Source organism: Anticarsia gemmatalis, chromosome 20 (assembly GCF_050436995.1).
Source record: "Anticarsia gemmatalis isolate Benzon Research Colony breed Stoneville strain chromosome 20, ilAntGemm2 primary, whole genome shotgun sequence".
Classification (NCBI taxonomy): Eukaryota; Metazoa; Arthropoda; class Insecta; order Lepidoptera; family Erebidae; genus Anticarsia; species Anticarsia gemmatalis.
The window spans coordinates 9,083,034-9,099,919 of NC_134764.1; the positions used below are offsets into that span (position 1 = coordinate 9,083,034).

The following is a 16,886-nucleotide window of genomic DNA, read 5'->3' on the forward strand; positions in this document are numbered from 1 at the left end:
GGTAAAGTAAGGAATGATACAAATGTGCATAATGTTTCAAATGTTAGCGGGATATACGAAAGAACGGAGGAATTGGCTATGTAGGAAAACTTTCTTGGCGATTTGATATTTAAATAAAAATAAACATGCTTTATGTAGCGCAACTAGCTAAGGGCGCCGACTATATTGGCGCCCTTAGCTAGTTGCCCTCGCCGGTTTGTAAACGATCTGTGGGTTAAGCAACCCTTGGCGCGGTTATGGGTGAGCGCATTTTGAGCTGGGCGTCTCTGTGTTTCGGAGGGCACGTAAAAAGTCGGTCCCGGTCGTCGTCTACTTAGATAACAGTTGTTAAGCCACGTCAAAGGCCTCTCGGGCGGCTTGAACAACTTTGACACTAGGCTGACCACTAACCATACGACAAACGACAAACAAACAATAAAAAGCGGTATTTTACAGTACATACATAAAAATAATATTATTTGCAAAAAACAAATGTGCTTTTTGTCCATTAGAGTTTTATTTGATAAATAGATATTATCACTCATAATGATTGCATCTATAAATTTTCTCATAATTGTTCAATAATTATGGGAAAAAAAATTGTGTGCGTATTTTGAATGGGCCATCTCAAGGTCGGTGATTCACAAACAGGTGGGCCTAAATATTATCCTTCAAAATGAATTTCTAAATTATTACTTGGTTATTTTTTTGACATAGTTTGTTTATTATCTTAGTAACTTTTAAAAATTTAAACCTAAGGCTGTCCTTTCCTAAGATGCAATCTATCATCCTTTCAGAACTTTAAATACGGTGCTACTGTTTTTTAAATTTTAAGTTTATAAGTAATGTACCAAGCCTACAAAAAATATTTGAGGACCAACCTTATGACACTATAATTGTCAGGACAGTTTACAATTTACAGGTAAGTGTGGGATAATCTATTCGATAGATGAAATACCAGCAAATGTATGAAAAAGTGTTTCACTTACCTAATAAGCTTACCGATTATTCTTACTCATAAGTGGTGATTAATAATTTGCTGGGTTTAACCAGCAATTTAAATACGTACAATGACAAATTGTATGAGCAGAGAGAAAGTTGATCTCCTCCTTTACACTGTTTCTGAGTATCAATTTCAATTCGTAATAAATAAAGTTGTTTGGTAATGATTAATTGATGCCCTTTTTTGACTTCAATGACGTCATAATTGTATATTTACAAAACGAATAAATTAATTCGCCAAATTATTAACAGTATTCTTAATTGTATTTCGATTATTTTGATGTAAAATGTTTTTATTTTGCCATTTAAACTTTTAAGTAATATTTTTTGTTACCTGAATTGTTTTTCTTAACGATACAAACAATCTTGTTTATGTAAGCATATCTTAAAATTTATCTAAGCCAACTGACCACACGTGTTATGTTGTAGTTTATGCTGTTCTATGCAATAGTTTATTTTGAATAGCATAGTAATAATAATGTGTTAGAAAAGATACATATATATAAAAGAAAAACTAGGAGGTGATTCCCTACTACTAACGACTATTGACAGCCGGCTAGCTATAGGGAAATTTTGCATAAACACCTGTAGCAGGGTTCTCTACTACTATCGACTACCGACAACCGGCTTGTCATGGAGAAATTTTACCTGAAAATCAGATCAGCGCCTCTAACGGGCGTCGTAAGAACTATTATGGCAGTACATTCTAAATGTCAAACTCTCGATACTCGAAAGCACAGATTACATACCACTATCGACTACCGACAACCGGCTAGCTATCGGAATTTTGACATTTAGAATGTACTGCTAAAACATTTCCTACGACACCCGTCAGAGGCGCTGATCAGATTTTGCATACAAAATTTATCGATCACAGGTCGGTTGTCGGTAGTCAATAGTAGTAGAGAATTGAGCTACAGGATTGCACCACAGGGCTCAACCAAATATTGACTACGGATTTTCTAGGAACTAATTGTGACGTGTACCTAAATATCTAATCAAATTGTCTGTATGTATTCATTATTATGAAACCAATTTATGTTATGTTATGCTTGTTTTTTATATTATTATGTTAAGATTAATAGAGTTAATTAAAACTGGTACTATTGTTTCTAAATTGATCTAGATTTATTCCTAGATAATAAATAATCAATAATAATTATGAATGTCTTAAGTAATTTATGAGAAGGTAGCTAACAACATGTCAGTAAGGATAAATAAATTAATTACATTAATTGCACAACGCACAGTCATCCGGTTTTAAACTAGACGTAGCATTTTCTATAATAACTAAACAATAAACATACTTAAATACTTCTAAATACTTATATAGCTAAATTTACAACCAGGCCCAGATCAGATGCTCGTACTTACCAAACAAAATGTTGGTCCTGGATGAGATTCGAACCCACCACAAGCGGCGGAGAGGTTGTTGCACCGTAGTGCTGAATATCTATACTAATATTATAAAGCTGAAGAGTTTGTTTGTTTGTTTGTTTGAACGCGCTAATTCAGGAACTACAAATCCGATTTGAAAAATTATTTCAGTGTTAGATAGTCTTATTACATTGATATTTATTGAGGAAGGCTATAGGCTATATATCATCACGCTACGACCAATAGGAGAGGAGTAGCAACGAGAAATGTTGCAAAAACGGGGAAAATTATGACGCATTCTCTCTTATGTGACGCAAGTGAAGTTGCGCGGGTCAGCTAGTTAATTATAATTATTGTTCCCTATGAGAACCCAAAACATTGAAATTTGTTTTAGTTGATAGCTGCGTCGATACGGTCATCGGGCATTTGTATTTAATATTTCACATAAAATTTATTCTTGTCAATTAGAAGAAATTAGGCAAATGTTGTTAAGTCAGATCTAGGGTAATGCTACGTAAATAAAAAAATAATAACAATATCATAGTTTATTTTCCTTCAGGTACGAACAAAAAAACTCCAGTATACCCAAATACCATTGCTAATATTTTTTTCTATATACCTAATCACATTTTTCTATTTGAATATAAATTCATGGTGACCTCAAGCTCTGAAACTTTTACGTTTAGATTCGTGACCTGTTGTTCAGCAGTACAAGTAATAGTTATAATGATATACATATAGTTCTTCATTCTTCAATCTGATTAATAAAATATTTAATCCAAATTCATAGTTCGGAAAGTGCCAGGCATTCCCATGTAGTGTTCATTGAATACATCCAGTTGCCTCTTGTTCTCATCAGTTCCGGCTGCAGTCATTGTTCTAAGAAGTTCCCGAACTGGTTCCGAGTCTAAAGCTTCAAATAGATCTTCTGTAAAGAAAATGTAGGTGTTAATATACTTCTTGAATAGCCTCTGTAGTTAGTAAGTGTATCTGACTGCTGGGCTCGGTTTCGATTCTTGTTAGGGAAAAGAAGTATAGGGGTTTTCTAATTGATACAGGTCAAAAAAATTACAATCTTTTCTGAAATTAAGTTTTCTGGTAATGAGAAAAAAAGAATACTTCAAAGAATTTCAAAACCTTCGAGGTTTATAAGAATTTTTATTCGGCTCAATTGAATATTGCTACCATGATTTCAAAAGGCAACTATAATTTGTCCCCCCATTCGGCGACCGGTAAACTATTCGAGAGTTAAGTAGTGCAATGCAATTTCTGAGTACATTTAGCGGTAGTTTATCTATTCAATAGCGTTTTTTTCATATGAGTTTAAACGCTAATGAACAGATAAACTACCGCTATATTAACGTTTCGTCGTTATGATTTGTCAATGATAGATTTCTTTTACTTAACTATATCTTATTGTGAGCAGAGTATTGAAATTACTACTTTGGTTTCACTGATAAATCAATTATGTACTAGTAAGAGATTTCACCTGAAACAATTTGTGAAAATTTTGAACTATTCACACACCATCATCTAACAGACACTAACAGAGCTTATTATATGGAAACTAGATATCTGATGAATATAATATGTCCTTATATACTACTAAAGACTGATGTCATATAGGTACTATATTTTAATATTAAAAGTTTTTAAAACAACAAGAGGAAAATAAAATAATGTAATTCACTAAATCAAAAGATAGGCACATTTTTTGCCATGACATAAATTTACCAGTTAACTGTTCCAAAGGTTTTTCAGTACCACCATACTCTTCTGGTAAAATATCAATGTCTGGAATTATCTGAACCAAATGTTCCTTAGAAGTAGCCACGTGGATTCGATTCCTTATCTTCTCTTTGAACAACGGTTTGATCATTCTTACAAATGTATCGATGAATTTTGATCCTGTTAGGAATATAAGGCCTTTGATTCTGCCACCGTAGCCATCCTAAAAAAAGATGAAGTGAGGTTTTATGGCATGTAAAAAAATCTGTTATGCTCCCATCTGCTGCGATGACTTTTGCTCAGGGGGCCTATCATCATATTTCAATTGACAACTATTTAAAAGCCACTATGATGTTCACTGTTTCCTAATTTAGATTATTGTGATTGACACGCTATGCCAAAGCAGCAATGTACTGAATAGTGTCCATCAATTTGACGCATACCAGTTGTCAACTGAGATATGTGATAAGCCCGCTAGGCATGAGAGACGGTCTTATCCATCTCCATGATGAGTGTGAGACGTTAAAGAATACGGGCATGCAAAACTGGAAGAAAATGTTAAGGAATAATTTTGTTAAATATATATATTTTTTAAATTGTTACAAAAAAAAAGATACTAACATCTAAATCCATGCGTCGACGGAAAGTTTTTTTTTATGAAAACCACTTACTGTAATAATAGGTAGGAAATGCTGTAATTCGACCAAATTGACTTTGGATAGCATTTCAGCAGTATTTATATCTAGGGAATCGAATATAGCGATGTATCCTCGGCAGCAGTCAAAACTTTTCAAAAATTCTGCGGCCTGAAACAAAATTCAATTCAAAATATTAATTTGAATTTTCTATGGTAACTAAGTAATTTATTTCTATTCTCGGATGATTGCTTGAGTGTAGGAACACACCTGCCAAGATTTCAGCGCCAAACGTTCAACGATAGAACTCTCGGCGCTCCAATTTTTTCTTTTTTTTAATACTCCCACTAAGAATTGCTCTTGTATTGCAGGGACTAACATACAAACATACGAACAACGAGCACAAAGAAACCACCAGAGCCGAAACAATTATTTGTGGATCGCACAAATGATTGTTTTGTGTGGGAATCGAACCCATAACCTCCCGACAAAATGGTAGCGGCGTGGTAACCACTGCGCCACGAAGGCAGTCAATGCTTCTTACTTTTGGCTAACGTGTCATAGGTGACTTAAAAAACACAGCAAGAATATTGAACAGAATATTAGGCGCAGAATGCAAGTTTGTCTCCAGATTTGAACTTTGCGAGGCAGTTGTGTATGATACTTTTATACTTTTCCTTTGAACGCTTTATACTGGATCCGCCACAACTAGGCGTCGTTTATATGAGTCCAAGACACTGTCTTAGTACGCAATAAAAATAAAAAAATAAACAAAATACTGACCAAAGCATAAAACTTATAAAGTTTATGAAAATCTGTACTTTTAATATCAGCATTCGCTTTCAATTTCATCAATAACACTCTGTAGTGTTCCTTGGTCTGCCTTGGAGTATATCCGACGTTGCTGAAAAGAAAGGTATCTGGGTTAAATATGGCCACCCGAGAAATATAAAAAAAAACAAATCATTTATTAATCTAGGTCAAATATTGACACTTATAATAGTCATTACAATTTCTGAATCTACCACTAGCTCGGAAAGGGGGTAGAGCCTTATGAGAAGAGCTAGCATGGAACTCACGGCCACTCTTTTCAATCGCCAAGATGCGAGAAGCCACATACCATTACTCCAATGTTTCACTTTAACCGTCACTAGGCGACTAGGAGGGCTCTGGAAGGGTTGCCAGGTACGCCGTTCGGATACAGGTACTAGCGACAAATTGTCATGTTCAATATTTCGTGTTTGGAATGATGGTATGTGGCCATATTTTTCGGCTCGGTTTACAATAAAATACAGCGGAACAAACAACCCATTCTACTTTTTGGAGTCGGTAAATAAAAAACGAAATTGTATATAACTCTAGGTTGACCACTAACCGTACGACAAACAAACAAAGAAACAAGTATCGGTTAGCTTATTATGGGAAAATTTGTCAGATTTCTTCATAAATGTACAGTCTCTTTATGCACTGGCCCTTACCATTTAGTTACATAATCCATAAGGTCACTGTCTTTCAAATTAGTAATTTCAAAGTACTGCGGCATCAAGGTCCTAAGAGTACACATTTTATCTATCTGTATCTTCGTCCTTTCAATAGATCCCTTGCAAGTTAATAGACATCTTTCTATGTAGCCTCTACCTGAAAATTACAATAAATGAATGATTATTATTCCACCTGGACAGAAGTGATGCGACGTGATATGAAGGCATGTGAGGTCAAGGAAGACGACGTCAAGGTTAGGGCGAAGTGGAGGAAGAGTATAAGAAAGGCTGACTCCACAACCATATGGGACAAATAGCCAGAAAGAGAGAGATAGAGAGAGAGAGACATTATCAGAATGAATGAACGTAGATTACGAATGAAAGGAGATCATCCATTTTGGGCCTTTTTTCAAAGTAAGCCAACAAAAAAAGTGGCATGTATCGATAGAGCTAGCTATTTCAAGCAATAGTTAGTATGGCACAAAACCGGTAGGATCGCTTTGAACCGAGTTATACAGGTTTGAAGATTCATAATATTCAAACATGAATTCATTTCTGAAAGTGCTGTGAAACATAAATAATGATTGATTTTGCTATAATTTACTATCTAAAGCAATTTTGATTGTGAAGCGACCACTCTGAAGTTGATTTAAGGTCGTAAGCTCACGTATCAACTCAGAAACGGGTCGTCACCGTATCAACTCGAGCTCATCAGTATTATTTGTATGTAATTCCCTACTGTAACACACTTATCGGAATCGTTATGTGATCGCCCCGGCTCACGACGATGGGAGTGGTGCGTATGCGCATTATGCATACACAAGCACCCTACCCTTGAAAGATATACACAGATCACATCAGCACTGTATAGAAGCGAGGTCAGTTGCTCGATTCTTTACCACTATCGACTACTGGGTTGCCAGTAGTCGATAGTGGTAAAGAAATGGTAGGCTAGCTATAGAAAAATTTTGTTTACTTGAAGTAAAACATTAGTAGATATGCAAATCTTGATACCCAGAACAGGTCTTAGATGAGCTAAAAATCCTATTATTAATTGAATTCTTATTTTTATTGTGACCTTCAAGTCCTGAAAGAAAAGCCTTGTAAATGACAAATGAGTTCTAGCTGACTATAAAGCTATAATACGTTAATTAGACATTGTTAAACATGACATGTGTCATGTGTTCATTATATTTAATAAGTGATGACTCAATGGCTATTCATAATTAATTGGCCATAGTTAAACGGAAAGGATCCAACCCACACTATGGGTAAAATGAGTTATGTACACCAAAACACTCCTTGAAGTTAAAATTTTAATATCACGAAAACAATCCAAGTAAAATTCAAACCCACCATGAAGTTATAGTCCTGAGTTAGTCCCCAAAGTTAAAGTGATCTGAACTTAAAAGTTAAATATCTCGAAACTACGTCTGTGTGGGTTGGATCGTTTCCGTTTAACTATGGCCATATTTATCTATTCGTTCATTAGATTCACCAAAAATCTGATCATTAACAATGTTTTATTGCTTTGCCATTTTATGTAATTTAACGTAAATAATGTTTTACCTAAACTTCCCTTGCTTCGTTCACATCCATGTATGTTGCAAGTACTACGTACCTGATCTTTACATTTACTTAAGTTTAAAAAAATAATAATCCATTACTGTCCCATTGCTGAGCAAAGGTCACTTCCCGTAATGAGGGAGGGGTTAGGCCTTAAGTCCACCACGCCGGCCAAGTGCGGGTCGGGGACTTTGCATGCCCTCAATAAATGTATTAAACAATTTATTTACTTAACTTTACTTCAAAAATATTATTAAAAATTTAGATGTGAAAGTATAGATGTTTGGATGGATATGTGTTACTCAATTACTCTAAAACTCCATGAGACTAGAAGCCGACGCCAACATAGTTGCAATGAAGGCTAGGTTGATATAAATTTATCTATCCAACCATCGAAACTTTCAAAATTATAATAGCTAATATTAAATTGGTAAAGAGGTAATACTTACTATACTTTTTGACAACAAGATGATCCTGCTTTATCAACCATTCTTCTATAATCCTGAGGGCTTCTTCTCTTCTTTCCTCGTCATCAATATTATACTCTTTACGTATGGCTCTTACTACTTCAGGTCCGTAAGATATTACTTTATATTTAGATTCCATGCTTCTTATTACTATTTCAAACTAGAGAGGTTTTCGAAATTGATATTATTTTATTGGTTTGTAGATACTTTAGCGCAGTGACAAAGTTTGAGCTTTATGTTTAAAAAATATTTTATTATTTTGACACTAGGAAACCATCTGCCTGAATCTTAACAAATTATACACTACACCCGAGAATCACTTTATCTATTAGTGAAAACCGCATAAAGAACTATTTAGTAGAATTTGAGTTTGTTGCAATCTCTCCGACAGACGCAGAAGTGGAATTTAATTTATAAATACGTAGTGATATTAAATTAAGTTTAAATTTACAAAGTCACCGATCTTCTCACCAAGTTACTATAAGACTGCGATACGGAAATTAACTCAGACTTCTTAAACCCAGTTATTTTATTACCTTATTTGTCAGTGTTAATTTAGTTTTCTTTTATTTCGTATATATTTTATGAATAGAACATGAAGATTTTTCAATAATACATAGACGTTTTTAAATTTTATTTTTAAATTCACAATTTAACGACAGAGCCAACTTAACTGAAAATGATAACTGTGTTAAATTTAGATAAGTTGGTAAAGTTAAAGTTAACTATTTATAAAAACTATTTCTCATAATTAATTACAAAACCAAAAAACTATTTTCAAAAAAGTTACGCGACAGTCACATCCTGTATAGAGATGTCATTTATTTCATTAAACTATGCATATTCAGGAGCCCGATTCTCTGCTAGTATTGAGTATCGAAAAACCGGCTAGCTGTCGAAAAATTTTGTATAAAAATCTGATCAGCGCCTCTAGCGGACATCGTAGAAATTATTTTTGCAGTACATTTTAAATGTCAAACTCTCGATACTCGATGATTCCAATTGTAGAGAATCGCACTACGGACCGTTGTGTAAAGGACTGCTAATCAGGAAGTATCAGGTTCGATTTCCAGGTCAAGCAGAGTTGTCGGGTGTTGCAGTAATTTTAGAGTTTTACCAAAAATAGTAGTCCGGAGTTGTGGGAAGTGGCCAATAAACTTATAGACCCGCCCCCTATTACATGAAACTAACATTGTTTAGAGTAAATCGTGGGTGTATTTCAACCTCTACTTACTCCTTCGGTTATAACTGGCGTGATATTATAATGATATATGTATGTAACGAAAAGCTAGATTTTTACAGCAACCAATTTTGTTAGGAACGGGGTTCTCAGACTACATATTTTTGCCAGCAATATATTTATTAGTTCATTGTATTTTTAATCAGGTAGGCACACATAATCTGACTGTTTTAAACCGTTGTCAAGCCAAACAAGTTTACTTTTAGTAATTAAGTACTTTATATGAATAACGCATTGTGCTTGTAGATATACATATATATATGTTAACGGAAATGTATGTAATCCGTCATTGTATAAAACTCCTAGGAAATGTATATGATTTCTAAAATGTGAAATAAATTATGTTAGGTCCCACCATCGTGATAAAACCTTGCATGCGTCAAATTTGTTGAATACATTTATTGAGGTCATGCAAAGTCCCCGACCCGCACTTGGCCATCGTGGTGGACTCAAGGCCCTTCCCCTCGTTTGGGAGGAGACCCTTGCCCTGCAGTGGGACAGTAACGGGTTAAAAAATAGTATGAATTCTGCAATTTTAGCTTTGCAATTATATTTAACGGACCTCAATACTTTTATAACTGTCGTGGGAAATAATTAAACACATTATACTTATTTTATAATTATTTTTCCAATGATCAGGTGAATTCTTTATTTATAAGATTGCATTGATAAGGTTTACAGGTTTATCCCCAACACAATATTATTGTTTACTACCCAACATCGCAGTTTTGTACAGTCAGCTCCAAAAGTCGCTGAAAATATTCAATCTTTCGAAACCTTATATTTGTAGTATTGCATATTATTCCATCGAGAAAACATCTGACGGTGATCAAAATGATTAATTCCAATTAATTCTACCTGATTTTGTTCATAAATATTTGTTGAAATTTGGTAATAAAGAGGTTTTGAAAATATGAAGGTGTAAAGCGACTTATGGGGCTGACTGTACGTTCAAACTTATTATTAAGCTAGCTGACCCGCGCAACTTCGCTTGCGTCCACATAAAAGAATTGGTCAACATTTTCCCCGTTTTTGTAACATTTTTTACTGGTACTCTGCTCCTGTCGGTCTTAGCGTGAAGATATAGCTTATAGCCTTCCTCGATAAATGGGCTAACTAAAAATGAAAGAATTTTTCGGATCGGACCAGTAGTTCCTGAGATTAGCGCGTATAAACAAACAAACAAACAAACAAACTTTTCAGCTTTATAATATTAGCATAGATTATTGTTGTAAAATCTTAATCTAAACTCAAAGTTCTGAATGTTCCTGGCATCCCCATATATTTCTCGTTGAAAGAGTCTGTACATCTTTTTGATTCGTCTGTAGTGGCCTTCCTCATCTCAGTAAGCAGCTGTGTCAGTTCATTTGATTGTAATACTTCCATGGTATTATCTGAAAATAAGCAATTGTATATTATTAAAGCGAAAGTTTAGTTGTGTAGATGTTTGTGAGTCAATCAAGCTAAAGTTGCTAAATGATTGGAGGAAGAAAACATTTTGACAACTTAACGTGGAACAAGGTCAAACCAATTACGATTACATATATATATAAAAATCACGCCTTTTTCCCATAGGGATAAGCGAGGACCAGGCAACGTCACTTGTAACAATCCATACAAACTTCATTAACTTCATTCACATCCATACATCTATCATACAATTCTGTTACCTGACCTTTTTGTAAGATATCACAATTATGGTTACTTACTATGTATTTTCTCCATTGATATTTCAGGGCCTCCATATTCTTCCGGCAAAACATTTTCATCAATAAAACCCTTCAATGCTTCCCTTGAACTGATAACATGTAATCTTTCACCCAGTTTCTTAGTTAAAACTGTTTTCAGTAGTTTGATGAAACCTTCAATGAATTTCGAAGCTGTTATAAATATTACGCCTTTAACTCTTATACCGTAACCTTCCTGAAAATAACATGAAAATAACGATTACATACATAAAATCACGCCGTCTTCCCACACGTACTAGAGATTAGAAGAGATCGCCATTTGGTACGATCCTTACAATTCCTTTTGCTCCCCTTATATAAAGATAATATTTTATCTATCTTAATAATATAAAGCTGAAGATTTTGTTTGTTTGAATTCTGTAATCTCAGGAACTACTGGTTCAAATTGAAAAAAACAATCATTCAAGTTAAAATCAAAGTTCGTTTATTTTCAGAATTAAACATAATAATATATTTTATGTTTGTGCAACATCATTATTTAAGGGATTAAATTAGGGGAAAAGAAATACACATACATTAGTTAAGCTCACAACAAAAAAATATTACACCCCTCATTTTTTTCGGGGGCTAAAACTTACCGTGGCTATAGGTATAACTTGCTGATATTCATATAAACTCATATTTGCTAAGCATTCGACTCTTGTATCATAGTAGTCAAAAACCAAGCTGACACCTCGAGAATAGTCGTTAGACCTTAAATATTCTACTGTCTGAAATGAAAAAACACATTTTTAGAGTTCCGTATTTCAACGACTTAAAACGACCCTATTAAAGCTCTGAGGCAGTTATTAAGAGCAGTGATAGCCGAGTGGTATAAGTTAGTACCTCCCACGCAAGTGGTTGCAGGTTCGAACGAACAACACACCAATGACTTTTCGAAGTTATGTGTGTATTAGAAATAATAATCACTTCTTTTTTATGGTGGAGGAAAACATTGTGATGCGACCATGCATGCCTGAAAGATTTTTGGAGCAGTGCTTGATCGGCCAGCGTGGCCGCGAGCTCATAAAGGGAGGAGACTCTTTCCCAGCAGTAGGACAGTAATTGATTAAATTTATTAAATACTAGAGGCCACCCGCGGCTTCGTCCGCGTGGAAACCCTTCCCGTGTTAATCCCAATTCATCGGGAACTCCGGGATAAAAAGTTATGTGGTTTTTTAGGTCTTTAGCTACCTATATACCAAATTTCATCGTAATCGGTTCAGTAGTATTTGCGTAAAGGAGTAACAAACATTCCAAAATACATTCTGACTAAATATCGCATTTATAATATTAGTAGGATATTAGTACGATATAACAATACTCACTGCAACCATGACATGCAAGAATAACGAATAATTAGCCGCGCTTAGTGCTGCGTTTGGGTGAACCTTCATGAGTACCACCCTGTGGTATTCTTTAGTCAATTTTGGCAGAAACCCATAGTATCTGAAAAATATAATCTAAAATAAATAAAATAAATTGAACCCATTACGGTCCCACTACTGGGCAAAGTTCTCCTCCCGTAATGAGGGAGGGGTTAGGCCTTGAGTCCACCACGGTGGCCAAGTGCTCAATAAATGTATTAAACAAATTTTTAGGCATGCAAGCTTTCCTCACGATGTTTTCCTACACCGTTGGAGCATGTGATAATTATTTCTAATACACACATAACTTCGAAAAGTCATTAGTGTGTTGCCTCGGGTTCGAACCTGCGGTTTGCGTGGGAGGTGTCAACTTATACCAATCGGCTAAAAAATAAAGTAATAAATAAAAAATATTATCGGACAACATAAAAACATTAGGGTAGTAATTTTAATAATGAATGAGTTGTGTTAGTACCTACTCATATACTACGAAGGATTTAGTTATGTTAATTAAATGGCTAATATGTGGACATTCCCCACTATCAGCTTTAAGTAATAAGTATAAGCTGCCATAATAACTTTTGCAGGAGATATGAAACGGAAAATCTATTAATTTATAAAAGACGCTCAATATATTATTCTGATTTTAGCGCAATTTTTCTATAATGGTTCTATTATAGAATAGTTTGACCCCGCTCTAAATATTTTTTTACGGCAATTTAAGTTCCGCCATGAATAATGTTAGTTCCATGTAATAAGAGACCCATTCCCATTGACCGTACACGTTACTAAACCCTTAGCTACTATTGAGAAATTTTCTTATATAACAGATAATATATTATGAACAGTATACATACATGCCTGACCCGGCAAACAAACCCGAGCCTTTAAATTCAGCAGTCGGATAACATATAGGCAGTTACTTATTTTTAGTAAAAGTTATAAATACGTTTTGCTATGTAAAACATCGCTGGACCGATTTGGCTAATTTTGGTCTTGAATTATTTGTGGAAGTCCGGAGAAGGTGTGAAAGGTGAACAAATTTGAAAATGCGCAGTATTAAAAAAAAATGTGAGAAGAGCTACGCGGGTCAGCTAGACTTATATATAAAATTTTCATGTCACAATGTTAGTTACCGTACTCCTCCGAAACGTTACTCGTTAGCGCGTTTCCGTCACAAACAAATTATTTACTATTGTATGATTGTATGAAGATAATTATGTTCTTGACGTAGGCGCAAACGACAATTAATTTAATTAGCTAGATATCAACGTCAAGCAGATCGTTATTTTATGATAAACAGCCTAAAGATAAAAAATTGTTACACAACAAAAAAAATACTTCGAATTGAAAAACTGCTTTAGTAGCATCGAGAACAAACTTTAACATGACGTTAACGTACGAATCGTGGTTTAAAAGAGATCTCATTAAGTTAGTCAAAACTGAAATTACTGTTAATAGGACCATTTAGAAAGAAATTTTTTTTTAATAAAAAGTACTTACCATTAAAATCGGTCCTCCTAATAAAAAGCCACGCTTCTCCTTTTTTACAGTCTGTTAAAAAACTGCCACTTAATTTCCTACTATACCTAAAATTTTAGTTTATTCTTGTTTATTAGTATTATTATATTTTACTGTTGGATTTGACTAGTAGCGTGTGATATTAAAACTACATAAATTGATTAGATTATTGGGAAATAATCTAGGAGCGCTGATTTAAAAAAAAAATATATTGCTGTCAAATTTCCTTCAAACCACGGTATAAAATTAATCTATGCCCATCCATTATTTCGTTAATTTACGAAGCAATATTTATCTAGTAAATATACAAAAAGCAACCACGATCTTTTGTTTCGACTCCAAAGGTAATAAAGTAGCATGTCTTTAGCGCGTGATAGAATATGTAGCCTTGACAATTTTCCAACGTTTATTTCCTTCAACGTAAGAGTAAGTAAAAATCGCACAAAAATAATGCGAAAGTTTGCAGAGACTTCACATAAAACTACTGAAGACGTTGATTAAACTAAACAATATTTTTAAAAATCCTTCTATCAAAATATCAGAGTGAAAGCAAATAGCCGAGTGGTATTAGTCGATACCTCCCACGCAAGAGGTCGACTATTCGAATCCGTGGCACCTCACCAACTTTTGAAGTTATGTATGAATTATAAGTAATTATCACTTGTTCCAACGGTGAAGGAAAACATCGTGTTGTAACCTTGCATGCCTGAGAGTTATTTGATACAGTTCTTGAAGGTATGAAAAGTCCACAACCCACGCAATCGGCTAATGTAGTGGATTCAAGGCCTAAGCCCGCCCTCATTACGGGAGGAGACCCTTGCCCAGCAGTGGGACAGAAAGGAATCGCTTTTTTATCCTAATTTCGAAGTGAGTCGGCAAGTTGTTTCGTAAACTATATTATTTATAAATTATATGTAAAAAGGAAAAGAAATACATACTTACCCTGTACTAAATAAATCGTCAATATCATCGCGTTTGAAATCAACGATCTCAAAATATTTTGGCATCAAAGTCTTTATGGTACAAATTCTGTCAATTTGCTTTTTAGCCCTTTCCAGCGAGCCTTTACTTGTGATTATAGTCCTATCGATGTAGCCCTTACCTGTAAAATGTACGTTTTAGTAAGGTTAATCTCAAAACACATACCGTCTTGCTAATTTTATAAACGTCGTGGAATATATGTAACGCAATTTTCTATACTTGGTACAGTACCTCGATTCTCTACCACTATCGACTACCGACAACCGGCTAGCTATCGAAATTTTGACATTTAGAATGTACTGCCAAAATATTTCCTATGACACCCGTCAGAGGCGCTGATCAGATTTTTATACAAAACTCGATGACAGGTCGGTTGTCGGTAGTCAATAGTAATAGAGAATTGAGCTACTGTTGAGTATCGAGAGTTTGACATTTAAAATGTACTGCCAAAATAATTCCTACGCAGCACGGTAAAGGCGCTTAACAGATTTTTGTGTAAAATTTATTTATAGTTAGCCGGTTGTCGGTAGTCAAAAATAGTAGAGAATTAAGCTACGAATCAGTTATACGGTGATTTGTCACTTTTAATATTTTTTTACTTTATATGAGTAAAAAAGTTAAATAACTGTATAACTAATCAAAGCCCGCACGACGTTTATTAGAGAGACCATTAACAATGAATAATTATTATTTTAAAATACGTTAATATTTTTTTTTTACTTTTTTCTCAAACGCAAACACATTTTTTTTGATGAGATAATTTTGCAGAATTATTCAGAAAAAAAAATACTTTCAATTCAGACTTCAATATCGTACAAACCATTAATAATTAATCAGTACTAATCACTACTGGGATTATAATTTTCATTTAAGATTATCTGGACTTGTACATTAAAATTAAATTACAAAAGTTATCGTAGGTATGTTATTTTTTTTTTAAATTATTTCTGTAAAAATATTTTTTTTTCACGTAAACCCATAATTTTAAATGTGTATAAAAACTCACTGAAATCCTTCTTGTTGAAATGATCTTGACTTTTAATCCATTTATCTATTATCGCGATGGCTTCTTCTCTCTCTGATTTTTTATGTATATTAAATTCCTTTCTTATTTCTTCAACCACTTCAGGTGCAAATTTTATCATTTGATTATCAGGTTCAACTATGTATTCTGCGTCCATATTTTTTCAATATTTTTCCTCCTTCAAATGTTAATCAACTTTAGGATTACACAAAATAGTATTTTTACTATTATAAAACCGTTTTTAATTTGGTAAGGTATTTTTTTATTTATAATTATTTATCCAAGTTGTTACAATTAGGTTTTAGCTCTAGAAAGAACTTTGATACACTGATATTAATTTTGAATTAACAATACCTTCTTCTACGACGGTCTTTTTGATTTTAATCTTGACTATAATTGGGACTTGTTTAGAGCAAACACACACATATACAGGCACACACACTGCGATGGATGTTTACAGAAGCGACGTAAAACCTTTTGAAATTTTATCACTCGTTAATTATATACTTTTTTACATATTTAGAGTTCCGTTTGACAAATCAGGTATTTTTGGAATATATTTCGGTTTTGATGATTTTTATTTTGTAATTTTATCGCTATTTACATATGTATTTTTGAGATTCTTAATATTAGCTCGTCTTTTTTGTCTGTAGGTTGTCTTTTTTGGAATCTAAATATTAGCTTTTATTTCCTAAATATCGTTCAGAATAGTGGAATGACCTGTTGAAACTACAAAGTAAAAAAATGCTTTTTGTAATTAATTATTTTTTGTTTTCTTCCAGCGACCCACA

At 33.9% G+C, this 16,886-nt stretch overlaps 1 protein-coding gene across 1 annotated transcript; it reads right to left on the reverse strand.

Moving 5' to 3' along the window:
* Window positions 1-2,987: 2,987 nt before the first annotated feature.
* Window positions 2,988-16,454, reverse strand: LOC142981897 (uncharacterized). Its single transcript, XM_076128036.1, has 13 exons — window positions 16,078-16,454; window positions 15,033-15,192; window positions 12,531-12,651; window positions 11,802-11,933; window positions 11,185-11,398; window positions 10,726-10,869; window positions 9,026-9,039; window positions 8,218-8,395; window positions 6,200-6,359; window positions 5,505-5,625; window positions 4,758-4,892; window positions 4,093-4,309; window positions 2,988-3,286 (listed from the first exon to the last, which is right to left on the reverse strand). The coding sequence occupies exons 1-13, from the start codon at window positions 16,250-16,252 to the stop codon at window positions 3,132-3,134; spliced, it is 1,926 nt and encodes a 641-aa protein (XP_075984151.1). The 5' UTR covers window positions 16,253-16,454; the 3' UTR covers window positions 2,988-3,131.
* Between the last annotated feature and the right edge of the window lie 432 nt (window positions 16,455-16,886).

What these genes read in the sequence shown, in the direction of transcription:
- LOC142981897 (XM_076128036.1), bottom strand. Translation starts at nt 16,252, where the DNA reads ATGGACGCAGAATACATAGTTGAACCTGATAATCAAATGATAAAATTT. An exon ending in TCTTGCATGTCATGGTTGCA is followed by an intron (nt 11,934 to 12,530) that starts GTGAGTATTGTT and finishes TTTTCATTTCAG; the next exon opens with ACAGTAGAATATTTAAGGTC. An exon ending in ACCTTTGGAACAGTTAACTG is followed by an intron (nt 3,287 to 4,092) that starts GTAAATTTATGT and finishes TTTTCTTTACAG; the next exon opens with AAGATCTATTTGAAGCTTTA.